The sequence below is a fragment of the Nyctibius grandis genome, chromosome 4 (assembly GCF_013368605.1).
Source record: "Nyctibius grandis isolate bNycGra1 chromosome 4, bNycGra1.pri, whole genome shotgun sequence".
Taxonomy (NCBI): Eukaryota; Metazoa; Chordata; class Aves; order Nyctibiiformes; family Nyctibiidae; genus Nyctibius; species Nyctibius grandis.
In genome coordinates, this window is record NC_090661.1 from 19,334,516 (window position 1) to 19,354,286 (window position 19,771).

Consider the following 19,771-nt stretch of genomic DNA (forward strand, 5'->3'; position numbering starts at 1 on the left):
TGAAAACCTGCTGCACACTAGGATGGCATCTGCTTTTACTTTTCATAGATTCTTGACTGTATTATAGTATTAATTCTTGTTGCTTTTTCACTAATAGCTAAAGTATCCTGACTGAGTCATGCATGATTAATCTAACTTTTACTGAAAGAGGCTATGTTTACCTGTATGTAGGGCACTGGCCAACAGTATGGGACAATATATTTTATACAGAGAATGCTCCTGTTAACATATTCTTCATTGACAGACAATGATATTGTAATTTTTCAGATATCTCCCAGAAGCAAGGTTCTGGACAAAGTCTTTAAGAGACTTTGAGTTTATGCATAAAACACTTTAATTTTCACTTTGCTGCCATATGTATTAAACGTCAGTCAATGGTTAAGTTTATTTTTCCAGAAAAACATTTTTGAGCATGCACAGTTACGTATTAGTCTTTGCTGTATATGTCACTTGTAATAATGTAATAATAAAATAGGTTCAAGGGAAACCAGCTTCAAAATAAGACAAGCTTCTGACATGAAGAAAACAGAAAAAAGGTTGTTAGTGTAAAATAAGCTTTCTTCCACTTAATTGGTAACAGGCTGTTTATAAGGAAGTCCTAGTTTCTAGCATCTGTGAGTCTTTGAAAGCTATCACTATCATATCCAATTGAATCCCAGAATGGGCACAGCTTGTTCGGAGATGCTCTTCCCCCCGTCTCCAAAAAAGCTTCTCTCTTATTTCATTATTAATACTCTGGCTACATCAGGTTTTCTCATTCTCTAATAAGACACATGGCTGAGGCTGATCCTATTCCTTCTCATTTTTGTATCTGCTTCATACTACATAAAAAGTGTGCTCAGAAGCTGTGTCCAGTGTAGAAGTGGATGGCTTGATTATTTGTTTTTCTCACCTTGGCTCCTTAGTGAATTTGAGCTTCCAGTTTCCTGGTGACTGTAATCCAGTGTTAGTCATGACCTGTAAAAAGTGTTGAAGGATTGAGTCATGGCACCTTTAAGGCACCCTCCATATGTTCTAGCAATAGTAATGTTAAGCTAACGTACTGGTATTAAAACTAATTAAAAATCTATTAAGTTAAGTGCAGTATGGTGGGTATCAACTTTGTTGTTGTAGATTTCTCTTCAGGTTTTTGTATTTGAAACTTATTGCATGTTCAGGTCTCCAATATGGCAGTGCTCCTTGGCACGCTGTAAGGTGCGTACTGTCTTGTTGAAGCGTACTAATCAGTCCGATCATCTTTAATAAGAGAGCTGGAGATTTGTAAGCTTCAGAGACAAACTCTGTATTCTCAAGTTGTTTGATGTAAATGTAGTATGCCCTTAAACTGATTATTAGTATAGGTTATACATATGATTACATGCAGAGTGCAGAAACCTTTGCTGGTCTCATGTTTGTGTTTTTCTTTAGGATAGGAATTACACGATGGAAAGAGACCTGAATGTAGGTAGATTTCATTCACTGAATATTTTTTCAGTCTCGAAGTTCATGAAATAACTTTCAGTAGAATTCCTATTTGCATAAAATATTATCTGGCAGTGTTTTTTTATTGCAGAATGTAATCTAAAGGTAGAAGTGCTTGGTTACCATTTTGCTGAAAAGATATACAACCTTTCCGTGTAATATCCTTTTTCCTTCATACACGCCATAAAAAGTAATGTGTGTATGTGCTTGTGTACCTATATATATCAGGATTAAATGAAATGAAAACAATTTTTCTTTTACAGCACAATGCAGTTTGTCTTTGGGTGTTGTTACAGTAGGAACTACAGCTTGTATTTGCAGTAACAATGTGTTTGTCTTGCAGCTCGGTCACAAGTATTACTTGTTAATACAATGAGTCAGTCTTGGAGATTATAGCACATTCTGGTGCTTTAATCAAGCAAGTACCGTTGTTGTTTAGCTGCAGGGAAGCTACATTCCTGTGTATATTTAGTTCTGATGTAATTTATATGAAATGTTAAGCCTGGAATAAAGGTGGTGTGCCTGTGATTCCCCAAATCACCTCTAGTGCTTCTGGCCATGTTTTCTGCCCTCTGGCTGTCAAGAATCAGGTGTCTGAACTGCTAAGATGCAATCATTAAAACTTACCACTGTATTAAAATCCTGTCAGAACATAACCATCTGGTGTTGCTGACTTGCTGCTCTAATGATCAGTTTGTTCCAGCATGTCCGCTATTGATACCGCAACCTGATGGTATTTTTTCTTCACCTCAAAAGTGTATGTCTTGGGTAAATAATTCTTCAGTATACCCTGAAGGTTAAGAAATTCGTTAGCCTTTCTGCAGAATCTTTACCTTTGAGTCCTTTTTGAGACCTGTAGTAGGTCAGCAAGCCTCTCAATCTCATGAGCTTCTTACTTCCAATGTACTTTTTACACCTTTAGCTATCTGTTCTTCAGAATCTCTATTAATCATTGGAATATTGTATTTCAGTTGCAGTAATACCTGTTGTTTTCTTTTGCCTTTTCATGGGAGGTTAGACAGCAGTGCAGTGGTGTTTTCCGTTCCATGCCATCTAAAATCTGTAGCCTTTATGACCTGGGCCAAAAGGGAACTGATAAACTTCATTGTTAGCTGTGAATTAAAAGCAACGTAAATCAAAGGCTATCATGTGGCAATGGTTCCACTTACATTTAATAATCAGCCTTCCTTATTGAGCACAACCCCGCTAAGTTTAATGTGTTAAAGATATTTTGTCCTTTTTTTTTTTAGTGTAGTGCTGAAAGAGGAAAGATACATCTCTGATGTTCCACCTGGCTGTATGTAACTTTTGAATATATTCTGCATCCCAGCTGCTTTTGTTCCAAACGTAGCTGTTGAAAATAGATATGTGAATAACTCCATTGTTGTGAGACAATGCTGTGTGTGCTTACCTTTTATTTAAAGGAATCTGAATAGGGATTTTTATGTTAATTTTTAGACACTTAAGAAGATTGATATAATAAATTGCCAGTTGAAGCAAGGGAGAAACCAATTTGACAATGCATTGTGCTATTCAGAGATAGAAAATAAGATGATTTGCAAGCTACGTGAGGATGTAGAGTTCTACTGAGAATTTTATTGGCTGCCTGCCATTCTGTAAATAGCAGGTAATAAAAATTGGTACTTGGAAACAGTTAGAGGTGAGCTTTTTCCCTGAATTACCATGGCAGTGTCTTTATTAACAGCAATTTAAAAAAATCTGGGCCAGCTGTGTCTCATGATTTTGTCTTACAGAAGGTAGCAAAAAACTTGTGCAAGGCATGCTTTTACTCTTCAAGCTTCAAGGCTTTTACAACATTTCTCTTCATGCTATGATTCTCTCAGGCTTTGCATTACTTCCCTGCATAGCAGGATTCTGTCTCCTGATTTAATCCATTTTGCTCATAGTTTATGTAACATTGAGGAGATATTAATATTTCAAATAAACTGATGGACCAGTTAAATCTATAGGATTGAACATCCCCGTGTTCTGTTGTCCACCTCTGTGCTTCATTGGAGAAACTGTTAAGCTCTTTCTTCTTAAATTGTACAGCTGGGTCAGATGGTAAAATCATGGCAGTGTTGGGAGGGAGTTACAATTAGGCCTGAAATCGGAAAGAAGTTATTTCTGTATTACAAATGTCTGAGTAATTCAGGAGTGTTTCAGGAGATTATTCTATTAAATTCCCTCTGGGATATTCTGTTTTCTGTGGCTTCCATGGTATATCTGTCTCTCCCTCCCTTTAGGAATGGAAGGTGAGCATGAGCTGTTAGCTGAAAGTGAAAGACTAGTTAATTCATATAAAGTAGATAGAACATCTTACGAAGTAAAATCATTATCATATTTCATCTTGTCCAAAATATGACATTAAATACAAAAGCTGTTATAATTGGTTTTTATGTAAAATAAATTCCTTATTTCTTTTGAAATGAGGGAAAGGTTGCTTGTGTTTATTAGGCAAATGATTGGTTCTGAAGTTCAGTTGTACAATGGCATATTGGCTGTGGGTGAGTGTGTATATCTCAGTGCATCTGTTTTAAAAAGAACGTAGTCAGTTGTGATGTACATTTAAAATGGTGGGCATATTGCTGTGAAACATGCTCTTCTCTGTCTCTCAGGATCTTTTTCAATAGTAAATTTGCTAGAGGCAATATTTAGGCAGTCAAATATTGACAAAATAATAATGATACAGTTCTTTACTGTCGTTATAGTCTAACCATTAGAAGATTGCATTATGGAATTGGGAAAAATACTTCTGTGGTTTAAAATAAACAAAGGGAAGAGACAAAAACCTTTACTGTAAGTTAAATTTACTTAAGTTCATAGATTTGCACATGGGTGTCTGCACCCAGTGTAAAGTGAAAGAAACTCATTGCTTTGGAAACCTTATTTGGGCTTGTGAGATCACTAGTGGTGGACCTAAAACCACTACTAGTCTTGACTGAATCTCTTCAAATATATTGTAATAGCAAACAACATAGAACAGGTAACACTATGTGTGTATCCAGATTCCTCTGCTGTCAGTCCCGTAGCTCTCATTGTCCCATTCTCTCTTATGCTCAGTGCTGAAAGGATAATGATTAATTTTTGCCTGGTGTTGACTGTCCCCCACAAGATACTCATTGTGTTCCATTCCATTGCAGATCAATTGGGGATGAGTGTGAAAAGGGCCTCCTGAAAATGCTTAGTCTTTATACGAGTTAGCCTGGAGCTGGCTAAGTGCACTGTGCTGACTTGTTGGATGGTGTGCAGTATAGATTCCTCTGGGAAGCTTCTGATTCTGAAGGCATGAAGTCCTCCTCTTTTTGAGCCAAAAGACAGCGTCCTGGATGAAGTTTATCAGTCACCCTGGGACCTAGCCACCACTGACAGGGATGCATGGACTAGAGTGTTGGCTCCAGGCAGCTGGATATTTTTCTCTTATTTCTAACCTGGGAGAGTTTTTGTCCTTTTCCTGAGAAAAATACATCCTGTGCTCTTGGGTTGTTTCTTTGTGGGTTTTTTTGGTTTTGTTTTTCTTGGTTTCCCCCAGGTGTTCTATGTCTAAGTTACTTCCCCCATTGGTTTTGATGAAGTGGACCACTTTTTTGTTGATTAATGTCTGATGACTGAAAAATTGGGCTGGCTTGAAAAATAATGGAATACTTGTTTCTGAATACAGATACTGTAAGACAGGGCTTGTTTATCATGCAACTTAAATAGAACCAGACTCTGATTGTCTTTTCTCTTTACTAGAACATTGACAGTAATGAGATCATTTGTATTGTGTTGAAGGAGGGGCATTGTTTGATGTGTAGTGTATGCTTGGATTTTTTGACAGACAGGCTTTTCTTTTAAGTCTTAAAAGAAAACAGCTTGAAGTTTTTCTAATCTAAAACTGATTGTGCAATCCTCATTATCTAATTTTAACATTAGTCTGTTCAGTGAATTGAATTGCCATGATTGTTGGGGAAGCAGTCAGAATTAAAGCGAAGATACGACCTGTTACAGGCCTGTTGAAACTAATCTGAATATCATCAGTATAGATTTAAAAGTTGGAAGGAGCTTTCTTGGTAACTCAAATATAATTTCAGTTGGTTGAATGTGTAGGAAGACAATTACATACTCCTTCATTTGCTAAAGAGCACCACTTCCAAAGCTTTGTTTACCAAGCTCTGAAACTTAGGGTAAATCCTGATAAAGTACAGTTCTTTGCTTCTTTTTCTGATATGCTAAAGTCATGTCTTCATTACTTGGCTGTGTGTATGCTGTCAAGCAGGCTGGCACAAAAGTGGTGCTGGCGACCCTGTGCTTACACCATGAGTCTTTGCGGCTTTTTTCTTTGGGATGACTCTAGTCTGGTCCTATGGACTGAAATTCATTAGAAGTTAGAGTGCCTCTTCTGCTGTTGTTTCATCCAAAAAAAAAGCATCCACTTCATGCACTCTGAGACTGCTCCATGACGCAGACCAAAGTATGGTGTTAGTTTTTCTTGTAAAAGCTCGATCCTGATGTGAGCTAGAAGTTTGATGTAGGCAGAATCATACAATTTAAATGCCTCCTTTCCTTTTTGACACAATGCTTTTAAACACTATAATTAAAAAAAAAAGGTAAAGTTACAAAACCTTGATTACTCTTTGCATAAGGCAGTGTAAAAATTTCTGTTAAAATATTTTAACATTTCTCAAGGCTGTTTTTTGTGCACAGTTGTTTCAGAGGGCAAGAATAAATGTGTGTTTATTACAATTCTAGAGAAAAGGAGAATCGCAGCAATGAAGTATGCACAGTGATCTAATTCCTAATGGAAGGACTTGATAACTGACGCAAGAGCCAGCATGGAAATATGTAAGATTTAGGAATAGACTTGAAGCTTTGAAGTAATACTTACAGAAAATAGTAATGGAGCTTATAGCTACATAGTCTTCAAAGTAATAGAAGTGCAAGTATGTTCCACAACATTAACAGCTTTTGATTTGTCCAAACAGCTTGTTTACACTTGGAGTTATACAGCAGGAGATTGAATGAGGTTTCTGCTGATACATTCAGTAGCAGTATAAGGTCCAATAAATTTTTTCTTTACATTTTTATGAGATATTTCAGTATATTATTAACACCAGGAAGTAGAGGGAGGTGGGGTTTTTCCCCCTTAAATTAGTTCATATCTATTTCAGGAAAATGGATCTAGAAATGTTGAGTAAAAAATTTTGGCTAAAATAGTTTTTGGATTTTGTGCTCTAAAAATAGGAGAGCTGCATTTCAGAATATTACTGGAACGTAGTGTTGTTCATGGCTAAAATGGAATTCAAGGCAGACTCTGCTACTTAATCTACTTTTAGGAAAAAAATATAGTATTATGAAAATTACTACAAATTAGTTATTTGGAAACACAATGAAATTTAGAAGATTATGCCCAAAATATATCTATATATCCTAAATAGTTACCTCTTTCGACAGTTTTATGTATGTCATTTCCATGTTTAAATCAAATGGTGTTTTGTTACCCTATTTTAGAAAGAAACTATCTTTGAAAAAACTGAAAATCTCTCCGTATACCACATCTTTGTAAACCTTTTGCAAATAGCTTCTACCTTTTGTTATTTACCTGCCCTTAAAGCTGGAGAGGGGAAAGAAAATTCCTCTAGAATGGTATTGTGTGTAAAGTTCAACGTAGCTGTATTGCCAGGCTTAGAGCAGGTACGTGCACTTCCCTGTTTGTGAGTGAGGACGTTGATCGGGTGAGAGGGTTAAAATGGAGTCTGTAAATTCTGTAACTCAGTTCCTGTTAGATTGAGGATAGTCCTACTGCCAAACTCAAATGCAGGGTGGGGGTGTAGATTGTAGGTGGTGCTTGCAATCTTGAATATAAAATTATCTACTGCAATGGTTAAAATCCAGAGGAGGTTGTCTTATTAGTGTTTCCTTATATTTATCAAAATTTAGAGACATCAGTGTTTTACAAGATAAATTTTTTCCTGTTTGAGTGAAAGCAAAATTTCCCTGAGTCCTGGGCTTTGAGTTCCAGTAACTTATTTTCTTAAGGCATTTCCAGATGAGGAATAGTTGTGAGATAGAGGTCTGTGCTTAATATGCTGATCACTTGGAGCTATAAACCTGGAAAGGTAAAAGTCAATGAAGCCGTCACTTTCCATATTCTTGCACTGCTTTGAATAAGTTTTAATGGATTTAGATATAGTTACATTTCACTGGATTCTACATTTTATAGTAATGAGGCACTAGACAGTTTGAGAAAACTTAATATAGAAGAAAAATATATTTTATTATTGACAGTGCGAGTGAAGTTATGATTGCTATTGGGAATAATAATCTATAGAATTGGTCCTAGATTTTAGCATTTGTGGATTATGAGCATATGGAGAGAAATCAATGAGACATGCATCCTTAGGGAGACCTTTATGTACCAAACCTGGGAAACTAATATGATCATTGCAAACGGGCATTGCTGAGCCTTCATTACCTGGTGAATACACGCTGAAAACATAATGGGGAGCATAGTGTCTCTGCAGTTAACATGGAAATTTGGAGTTATAAATATGATGTGGATGTCTCATATTACCTTGATTGCTGCTTACTTACTGTCTTCATTTAGCCCACAACCAAGGCTAAACAGTAGCAGTTTTTCTCTCACCCAATGTCCCTTCCCCAACTAAGGAAGGAAATTGGGAAAAAGAGGGAGACTGCTGGGTTAAAATTAAACAGATTTAATAAAATAAAGAAACCAGTATAAATGCTAACACAAAACACACAAAAGTATACTTAGCTACAGAGTTGCAGCAGGTTGTCCAGGAACACCAATCATCACCAATGAGGGAAAGAAGGAAAGAAGGAAAGAAGGAAAGAAGGAAAGAAGGAAAGAAGGAAAGAAGGAAAGAAGGAAAGAAGGAAAGAAGGAAAGAAGGAAAGAAGGAAAGAAGGAAAGAAGGAAAGAAGAGAGCAGAGCAAAAACAGCCCCACCTCTCCCCAGCAAACCCTCCCTTTTATAGTGAGCTTGATTGTTAATGATATGGAATACACCTGTGGGCCAGCCTGGGTCAGCTGCCCTGGATTTAGCTGCTAATGGCCCTGATCACCATGGCTGGCCACAAACTAAACCAAAATCCCAATGAAACCAGGACACTTAGAAATTAAAAATCTAGAATCTAGTTTCTTCTGTATTGGGATTGCACTGTTTTTGACAGGTTTAGTTTGGCTGGTTTTTTTGGGGGGGACATTAAGTCTTAGCTTCATCCAGGCATTCTGAAGTGTTTAGTTTACCCTTGTTTTGTTTCTGTACTTGAGTTTCATATTGAAGGACTCCTGAACAATTCTCTTTTTGCTAATGTATGTATCCTTGGGAAAATGAATTAAAAGACAGGGGAATGAGTAAAATAGTTAAAGATGAATGGTAAATTGTTTGTCATTTGTAATTGCTCTTATGTTTGACCCTGGAAACCAATTTTATAAGCATCTGTATCTGTAAAGTGGATATCATGTTGCAAAGGTTTAAATCTTAAGTGTCAGTGTCTCCATAACCTTTACTTGAAGATGCTAATTATAAGATTTTTAGGACTATGAGTTGATAAGGGCAGCAGACACAGTACTTCCATTTAAAAGCATAGTCAAGTATAGCAGTATCTGTGTGATACTTTTTTGGATTTAGAAACAATTATACTCAAGAATATTTTGCCTGTTCTTTTTATTCTTCCATGCAAATCTAATCATGAAAAAGCCTGATCAGTCTGGTCATGGAAACTGTCAACCAAAACCAGCTTCGTCTTAAGAAAATCAATTAAAATTTAAGTCAGGAGAAACTAAGGTGCTTGATAAGTACAAAGTAAATTTAGTCTCTCCCCATGTGAAAAAAAAAAAAAAGCCCCGTACCACTGGTGGTAATATGTCAAGCTTATAGAGAGCCCCACCAATAAATTTCAATTAGATCTGAAAACCTCTCCAAAAATGAAGTGTTTTCTTCCTACTCCTTACCCCTAGAGTCTTGCTTGAGGAAATCTATAAAGAGAATATTAAGCATAAGATACGCCTGGAACCCTGTAGTTGACTGGCAGCATTTAATTAGCAACTGTATTAAGAATAATTGAAGATCTGAGGGTCTTTAAAGCAAAAATCTGATATTAAATCATGAGATTGCCTGAAGTAAAACACTGATAATTTGCAAAGAAACCGTTTGCCATTAGTCTTCTGTGAAATTGTCATTATCACGCTGCATAATAAAGGAGTGATGGCATGCATTACTATGTACAGTAAGATATTCCAGGATAAGTAAAGTTTTGTGAGAATCTGTTTTATAGTATTGTGAGAGAGAGATATATAAATAGGGAGTGTATTAGGAACATAAACTTAAAATCTTCAAGTGCATTGGTAGATAGATTTAAGCAGTAGGGAGTCTGTGGCAATAGGTGAAACAATTTGTTCTGAAGGACTCCTCGGTAATCCTGTATAAGAAAATAAGTGATCTTTTAGCTGCAGTAAGGAAAAGTACATGTTTTCAAAAATAGTGATAGTTCTGGAGCATGGAAAAAAATTTGTTTTCTAGAGCTGACATGGAACCATTTGTTTCAAATGACATTAATGTGCATATTTTGACATGTGCTGTTCAGAATTGCATTCTAAATAATTTCTTTTCTGTTCACTTTCTCCAAGTTCACTGCAGTTAGTTACTAGAATTCCCTTCTTAGCAATGGACACGATTTAAAATCACCCTCTCTACTCTGCTACGTGTTGACAGCTTCTCATTTGAAATTAGAGTGTTTCTGTTCACATGGGTCTGATGGGAAGTTATCTTTGGAGTTTTAACACTGTTATTTTGGTACATTCTGTGTAGAAAAACCACCAGAGCAGTCTAGTGTAATTCACTGTGATACCTATAGAAGGTTTAAAATCTCAAGAATGGGTTATTTCAAAATTTTTTTTTCTGCCTCCTTAGTATCGTATATTCCAAAATGTGCTCACAGACCATTAGAGCAGTATTACCTAATCTAGGTCATATTTTCTGCTTGGCTGTTTATATTTCGATCACTGTTCTGAATCTTTTGGATTCTGACATTTATTCATCTGCTGTTTAAATATCTCTGTTCCTCCTTGCAAGAGTTTGGAAATCTCTGCAATTAAAATATTTTGGCAGCTTTAATTTCTTTGGTATCTGAATTTTAGTAATAGGTTGTTTCTTGACCTGAAAATTGTTAAAAAGCTGCTGATTTATACAATAAAAACTTTTTGTTCACAGGATAATAAATTTCTTTTCAGAGCTTATTTTCACATTAAATTTTCAGTTTGAAATCTTTGTTTTCATTGTTATTGGGAATGAGAAACACATTTTAACATTTATCTATTTTAGCATATTTTACACATAAAGCCTGTAGCTCGGATAATCTACATCCATTGAAAAATTACTGGTTCATGAAAATGAGTCCTCAGCCAGCACAAAATCAGACATAAAGGCAAGAAGAGTAATGAGAGAGAGAAGGCTTTGGAAATTAACCTTCCCTCATTTATATAAATGCATAATGTGAAAAATGATGGTATATTTATTTATTCAGTATTGTTATGTCAGTTTTAAGCTGATTTTACTTTCCACAGTCTAATTATATTCTCTGGTAGCCAGTAATAGATGAGTTGAACTAGCAATATTAATAGAAATAGGGGAAAAAAATCCTTGCAGAAATAAGTCTGAGTCATATTTTTAAAAAAGGAAAAGTAGGTTGACTGTTTCTACACAGGCGCTGGGCCTTGAAGACAGACATAAAAAACATAAAATTGTGGCATAAGTGATAGAATTATATATTTATTTACTTCAAAATGTTCAAATTCTGAATTTAACTTCTTTATAAAAAGCTGCTCATTTCAGTATGTAGAGCAATGATTCTCTGTATGTAATCCCTTTCATAGCTGTTAAAGGTTGGAGCATCTTCCCATTTAGTACAGTTATCTTTTTAAGGATGCATAAAACCCAAGTAGTTTTAGTATTAGGATATTAGGTGTAACGTACATTGTGGATGACCATGTTATAATGCTCTAGTGCAATGGCACAAAGTGTCCTCCATTTCCCTTGTTCTCTTTCCTTTAGTGTTTTGGCATTTTAATCATTGTAATGTACTGACTAATTATCTGTAGCCATGTTTCCAAGCTTAACAGAATACTAAAGCAATCATTGATCAATGGATTCTTTATCTGGAATTATTGTTCCCCTATTTTAACAAAAACGAACGGCTTCAAATAGTCAGTTTGTCCTGAAGTAGCCATCTGATTTAAGGGATGCATTTGCAACCTTTGACCAGAACTTTTGAATCCCGTTGCCTGAAGATATGCTTTTAACTATATGACCTGCCTTGCCTTTTGCACCTCCATCACAGAATCACAGAATCACAGAATCACAGAATGTTAGGGATTGGAAGGGACCTCGAAAGATCATCTAGTCCAATCCCCCTGCTGGAGCAGGATTACCTAGACCATATCACACAGGAACGCGTCCAGGCGGGTTTTGAATGTCTCCAGAGAAGGAGACTCCACAACCTCTCTGGGCAGCCTGTTCCAGTGTTCAGTCACCCTCACCGTAAAGAAGTTTTTCCTCGTATTTATGTGGAACCTCCTGTGTTCCAGCTTGCACCCATTGCCCCTTGTCCTGTCAATGGATGTCACTGAGAAGAGCCTGGCTCCATCCTCATGACACTTGCCCTTTACGTATTTATAAACATTAATGAGGTCACCCCTCAGTCTCCTCTTCTCCAAGCTAAAGAGACCCAGCTCCCTCAGCCTCTCCTCATAAGGGAGATGTTCCACTCCCTTAATCATCTTCGTGGCTCTGCGCTGGACTCTCTCTAGCAATTCCCTGACCTTCTTGAACTGAGGGGCCCAGAACTGGACACAATATTCCAGATGCGGCCTCACCAGGGCAGAGTAGAGGGGGAGGAAAACCTCTCTTGACCTGCTAACCACACCCCTTCTAATACACCCCAGGATGCCATTGGCCTTCTTGGCCACAAGGGCACATTGCTGGCTCATGGTCATCCTGCTGTCCACTAGGTCCCTTTCCCCTACGCTGCTCTCCAACAGGTCTGTCCCCAACTTGTACTGGTACATGGGGTTGCTCTTGCCCAGATGCAGGACTCTACACTTGCCCTTGTTATATTTCATTAAATTTCTCCCCGCCCGACTCTCCAGCCTCTCCAGGTCTCTCTGAATGGCTGCGCAGCCTTCCAGTGTGTCAGCCACTCCTCCCAGTTTTGTGTCATCAGCAAACTTGCTGACAGTGCACTCTATTCCCTCATCCAAGTCATTAATGAATATATTGAATAGAACTGGTCCCAGTACCGACCCTTGAGGGACTCCGCTAGACACAGACCTCCAACTGGACTCTGTCCCATTGACCACCACTCTCTGGCTTCTTTCCTTCAGCCGGTTCACAATCCACCTCACTACCCGATCATCCAGACCACACTTCCTCAGTTTAGCTGCGAGGATGCTGTGGGAGACCGTGTCAAACGCTTTACTGAAATCAAGATAGACCACATCCACAGCTTTACCATCATCTATCCACCGGGTTATGTCCTCATAAAAGGCTATCAAGTTGGTTAAGCATGACTTCCCCTTGGTGAAGCCATGTTGAGTGCCCCTAATGATCCCCCTATCCTTGATGTGCCTAGAGACAGCACCAAGGACAAGTTGTTCCATTACTTTTCTGGGGATGGAGGTGAGGCTGACCGGTCTATAGTTACCCGGGTCCTCCTTCTTGCCCTTTTTGAAGACTGGAGTGACATTCGCTTTCCTCCAGTCCTCAGGCACCTCTCCCGTTGCCCACAGCTTAGCAAAGATGATGGAGAGTGGCCTAGCAATGACTTCCGCCAGCTCCCTCAGCACCCGCGGATGCATCCCATCAGGGCCCATGGATTTATGGATGTCCAGATTGCTTAATTGGTCCCTGACCCAGCCCTCATCAACCAAGACAGATTCCTCCTCTATCCTGACTTCTTCTGGGGCCTCAGGGGTCCGGGGCTCCTCAGGACAGCCTCCAGCAGTATAGACAGAGGCAAAGAAGGCATTCAGTAACTCCGCCTTCTTTTTATCCTCTGTCTCCAGGACCCCCACCTCATTCATCAGTGGGCCTACATTGCCTCTAGTGTTGGCTTTACCTGCAATGTATTTGAAGAAGCCCTTTCTGTTGTCCTTGACCTCTCTTGCAAGGTTTAATTCCAAGGAGGCCTTAGCTTTCCTAGTTGCCTCCCTACATCCTCTGACAACAGACTTATATTCCTCCCAAGTGGCCAGCTCCTCCTTCCACGATCTGTACACCCTCTTCTTCCACTTGAGTTTACCCAGCAGTTCCCTGTTCAACCATGCAGGTCTCCTGGTACCCTTCCTTGACTTCCTACCTGTTGGGATGCTCTGATCTTGAGCTCGGAAGAAGCAGTCCTTGAATGCTAACCAACTATCTTGAGCCCCCTTACCTTCTAGTACCCTGTCCCATGGGATTTCCCCTAGCAATTGCTTGAAAAGGTCAAAGTTGGCCCTACTGAAGTCCAGGGTTGTGATTTTGCTAGATATTCTGTTCCTGCCACATGAGATCCTGAACTCTACCATCTCATGGTCACTACAGCCAAGGCTGCCCTCAACCTTTACTGCTTCAACCAGACCCTCCTTGTTAGTAAGGATAAGATCCAGCAGCGCTCCTCTCCTAGTTGGCTCATCCACCATTTGCATCAGAAAGTTATCATCAATGCACTGGAGGAACCTCCTGGACTGAGGATGGCTGGCTGAGTAGGCCTCCCAGCAAATATCAGGGTAGTTGAAATCCCCCATGACAACCAGGCCCTGTAATTGCGAGACTGCTCTCAGCTGCCTGTAGAAGGCCTCATCACCCTCCTCATCCTGATCCGGTGGCCTGTAATAGACACTCACAACAGTATCACCCCTGCCAGCCTGCCCCTTAATTCGCACCCACAAACTCTCAACTCGCTCCTGATCCACCCCTGGACAGAACTCAATACATTCTAGCTGCTCACTCACATAAAGAACAACTCCACCACCTCTCCTTAGTGGCCTGTCTTTCCTGAACAGGACATAGCCATCCGTGACCACATTCCAGTCATGCGAGGCGTCCCACCAAGTCTCTGTAATTGCCACTAGATCATAGCCCCCCGACCGAACATGGATTTCTGACTCCTCCTGTTTGTTCCCCATGCTGCGTGCATTGGTGTACAGGCATTTCAGGGAGCGAGCTGAGCACACCGATTTCACCCCAGGGGGATGGGAGGCCTCCTGGTCTACCTCAACACTAGAGCGTTGCCCCAGTGGTGCAAGCCCAGCTACTACCCCATCCCCCTTCAAATCTAGTTTAAAGCTCTCCGAATGAGCCCTGCTAATTCCTGTCCCAGAACCCTTTTGCCCCTACGACATAAGCTTTTCCCATGTATTACTGTCTGTATTCGAACAGTTTCTATTTATGTTTAAATACAGCTTTTATTATTCTAACTTGAAGCCATCCTTTAAACAACCTGACCCTGTGACATAGGACTTTCCACCTTCAGAATGTTTTTGTGCTAGGACTGTCAGACTGAGGCCCCCGTCTTTCACTACTGGCTACTGCCAACATGGTATCTGAGGAGAACAGTGCTGTGTAAATGTTTTCCTTTCTTTTGGCTGTATTTTTGCTAAATCTGTATTTCCAGTCAATATGCCTGATAACTAATGGTGCTATGCCAGGGAGGATCAAAGCCCCTCATCCCCTCTAAAGCAAAGTGTAATATAAGACTAGAACTGTTCTGGAGTTTGGAAAGCAAATGATAGGAAAGCTTATTCAAAAGAGTCAAGCATCTGTGGAGAGAGACCCTTGTTCTTTTGGCTAGCAAAATAAAAATTCAAAGTTATATTTCTGAAGGGAAAGGAAAGGAATATGAAGGTGAAAAGGCAGAATCTTTAATAGAACTAAAACTTCCCTTTTTCATTTTCTTTCTCAGTTCTGCTGTTGACTTCGCTGTGAAACCTTAGGAGTTTATTTAACCTCTTCCCTTTATTTGAACTATCAGAAAAGCAAATGTGTATGTATTTTAGTTCTAGGCGTATTGCTGGTAAGAGATCTGCATTTGAACTTCAGCAAATATTGAGATTTTTAGTACAAATGAAACAGCTTGGAATTGATTTCAATACGCAGTTTGTTCTTCAGTAACGATTCTGTATCTAAAATTGAAAAGATACCACTTAACATAAAAAGACTGTGGTACATTGTTCAGAGCAACGGCGAATAGGTAATACAAAATTCAAGAACACTGGGCAGCAATAGTATAGTAAATGTTTGGGTGTCAGCTAGAGACCTTAACTGGGCTATGCTTGTGTTTTGTTTTGCGTTTTTTTGAGGTGTTAGAAGGAATAGCTGATCTTTTCACTGAAAGCAAAGATGTGTTTTACTTACCCAATAATAGTTTTTCATATTTTCTAGTTTCTTGAATGACTTTAATCATATACATTTAATCAGTTGTTTAATGAGTCCTAGGTATTATCTCTGTTCTTGATTCCTGATTCCTCTGATTTCTCTTAAAGGCTCTTCCTGTTACCCTCATTTACTGCCTTGTATCCTGCACCTTCAGACTCTTGCTAGTTGTTTGTGTTAGTTTATTGCTAAATATAATCTTCATGAATGGAGTTGCTTTGCCTTTTCCCTCCAGACAATTTGTCTGGAGGATAGATTTTTGTCAGGGAGAGAAAATGGCAAATGTGGAGTCTATTAAACAAGCAAAACCTCCACCAGGACTGCTGTAAAGACAGGGGGAAAAAAATAGTTCATTCTCATGGGAAACAAACTGAACTTTTGCTTCCTAAACGTGTTTCATACTAAGACTGGTTCAGGTAAATAATTTTTACCATGCAAGTGACAGTGCAAGAATCATCTCATGAAATGAGCGAGAGAACTCAGCCTTTCTCCAGCCCTCCCATGGATAACAATTCTGCCCTCTGTTCCTTTCTCTTTGTGGTTGCCAGAGCTACTGAGAGAAAATAAATAAAGGGAAGTCATAGAATATTCTGCGTTATTTGATAGCGTGCTGAAGGGGAGCTTTTTTGACCATTTTTTATAGCCTTTAAAAGAATGAAACATGTTTAGCATTTGGCAAATGAGTTGCTTTATTGTGAGGGGTTTTTTTGGCCCTTATTAGGAATAATCCTGGAATATTGTGGAACAAGGAATCCTGGATTTTGAAAATGTGTTTTTGAAAATGTTGACATTTGATACTTTCTCTTCCTTCACAATATTAACTGGCAGCATTTTCCTCCATTATAGCTAAACAAGGAAGGTCATTTTACAATGTCCTCTTTGTAGTAGAAGATTGTCTCAAAACTATATGTTCAAGGATAGTCTGGGGATGTTATAATATATTCACCTACTTTGAAATGACTTTGAGGAGATTCCAAGTTACTTGTCTTTTTTTTTTTTTTCTATGTTAGTGTGCAGAGTAAAAGTTTTGAATGTTGTCCATCCAAGAAAGAATAGGCTTTGTCAGAGGGATATACGATACTGTCTTGTAGCAGTACTGGAGGCTCATTGTAATGGGTTTCTTCTATGCTGGAAACAAATAACAGTCCAATAACATTACCAGTGCTGTAAATCTCATTGTACTTGCCATGTTGTTCTATTTAGACTTGTTATTTGATGCGCAATTTTTCAGCTATTTATTCAAAATCTTTAATACTTCTACTACATATTTTTAATTTATATGTTCACCTCATGGAAAGTTCACCATACCCACACATGATCTCTTATCCTACACCATACTAAAGCATTTTTTTAAAAAGTGATTCTGTTTATAATTCCGAATTCTACATATTTTACAGAATTTGACACTCACTTTTGGGAACTAGGTCTTTAAAATGGCTTATTTCATAGATGCAGAAGTATTTGATAAATACAGATGTAGTATTAGGTAGACATCTAATAATCAGTATATATCAGAGGAAACATTTTAAATTTATGCCTGCCTTTTGTTTTTTCTCTTGCATTGGTAGTGCTGCTCTTATTTCATTTTTCTCTCAAGCACTAAGTCTTGCTTTTCTCCTTGTAGTTTTTCATCTTTAAATCCCACCAAAAACTTAAAGAAATAATTTCTGAATAGAGCAAAAGATTTTTTGCCAGACTTCTAGCATACATTATTTGCACTGCAGTAGCATGTAGGAAACCCAGATGTGGACTTGATAAGCACAGTACAAATTAAAAATGCACTGTCTCGCCCTTAGTGATTTCGATCCTGTATAGATGCTTCATTAACCCTAAGTAATCTTTCAACTTTTTTGTCTCAGGCTACTGTAGTCACCCTTCTTTTTTTTTTTCCTTCTTCCTTTTGACAGGTGTGAAGGTTAATGGATTTTAGTTTTAATTTGGCCTTTTCCTAGGATTGCTGACAGTTCCTTCTACACCACCGGGACCTTTCTTTTCCAGCTCACTTAATGTTTCAGTAGGAAGTGGAACATCTGATGGAAACTTCTTCATGAATAAGTGAACTTAACTGGAACACAGCCAAACACTGTCAGAACTGGGTCCCTGAATCCCAGTCTTGTGTTTTACTATGGTATGAGAGATTACATTCATTAACCTCTCATTAGAAACATGTCAATGCTAAAATCCCACAGTATGCTGGATTCAGCCTATTAGAAATCCCAAAAGGCCAGTTAACGTAAAAGAATTAACATTTCTTATTCCAGAAGTTAATAGTAGGTTCCTCATTTGGCTCTGATCCATTTAATTGATATGGTAACTTGTTAGGTGCTTTTTCCTTTAGAATTAGCAGAGATTTTATTAATCCAGGCAGAATTGTTTGATAAAATAGCTTTTATCATAGTGGAAATACAAGCACTTGCAGTATGAAAATGTTTATTTCATTATTACATTTTCTACGTATGTGTATAGAGTACTGCATGTATAGACTATGGTATATATTTTACCTATAAATAGAACGCTTGCAAGAGTTATGTCTGTACCAGTGATAACTTAGACAGAACTTGCTGTTTATAGAAGAGTATTAAATCCTATTTGAGCAGATCCAAATACATCCAGATATTAAAGCACTGAGTTTAATTCTAGGTAGAGTTCAGAGTATGAGGTGGAATGAAACATCTTTTCCATTGCCTTTTGACCTAAGGAGCTTTCTCGTCTAATGAGAATAAGCACTGCGAAATAATTTGAGTAAGATGGAATTCATTCTGCATCAATCATATTACATAGTGTCTGCTCAAGCTTGATGCAAATACCAGTTAAAATCCATAAAACAAGTAGCAAATGACCCTTTATTAGCAATACATTTTTGTGTGTATTCATCTGCTACTGTGAGCAAAAAAAGAAATTTCCATTTTGTGTGGTTATTATAAGAAGCATGAAATAATACTTTTGAATCACTTAATGTCATTGCTTGAAATGGAAAACAGTATTTTCAAAGACATTGCACTTTGTTATGCAGAGCTACACTTATCAGCCACCATTATTAGGACATTTGACTGCTATTTCAAAGTAAGTAAGAGTTGAACACAGGGTCATTAGTAGGGAAATGAGAAAGAGTTAAGCTGGAACCATGGAGCCATGCTCTGCCTTCCCTGAGACAGAAAAAGGAACAGCCACCAGAAAAAACACAAGATCAAGGGGATCCTGTATCCTCCCCCTGCCAGGCAGAAGGCAGTAGCTTAAAGGAAAAGAGTGAATGGGTGCAAGTCCACGCTCAGGGCAGCAGATGAACCCCCTCCTTGCCCCCCTCACCTTCCCAGGTGCTTCTATACAACAGGTATGAGGCTCTGGATGTGGAAGGTCAGTCAATGGATGATGTGGATGATGGTCCATCTACACCAGAGGTGTTGCCAAGATCAGAAAGGACTACCGCTCATATCACAACCACCTCCAAGAGGAAGAAAAGACGGGTTAGTGGTAGTTGACTCCCTCCTGAGGAGAACAGAGGGTCCAATGTTCTGGACAGACCCTCTGCTTAGGGAATTCTGCTGCCACCCTGGTGCCTGGGTTAAGGACACCACTAGGAAATTTCCTAGCCTGATAAAGCCCTTGGACTATTACCCATTATTGCTCTTCCATGTGGTTGGCGATGAAGCCACAACACATAGTCCAAGGGCAATCAAAAGAGACTTCAGGGCCTTGGGATGGTTGGTAAGGGAATCCAGAGCACAGGTAGTTTTTTCCTCTATCCTGCCAGTTGTGGGCAGCAATATTGGAAGAAATAGATGGACCCAGTCTATTAATTCATGGCTCTGTGTCTGGTGTCACCACCACAATTTTTGTTTTTTTGATAATGAGATAGTCTACACGGCACCATGCTTGCTGGCGTCAGATGGGATTCAC

At 38.6% G+C, this 19,771-nt stretch overlaps 1 protein-coding gene across 3 annotated transcripts in view; it reads left to right on the plus strand.

The window, feature by feature from the left end:
* Window positions 1-19,771, plus strand: part of CHID1 (chitinase domain containing 1) — a 127,077-nt gene that overhangs the window by 54,431 nt on the left and 52,875 nt on the right. Inside the window, exon 11 of one of the 3 annotated variants that reach the window (XM_068399360.1) lies at window positions 4,605-4,688. The exons of the other annotated variants lie outside the window; for them this stretch is intronic. Coding sequence (XP_068255461.1) covers window positions 4,605-4,665 — 61 coding nt within the window. The 3' untranslated portion in view covers window positions 4,666-4,688. Of the gene's footprint in view, window positions 1-4,604; window positions 4,689-19,771 lie in introns of those variants that run through there. 3 annotated transcript variants of the gene reach the window in all.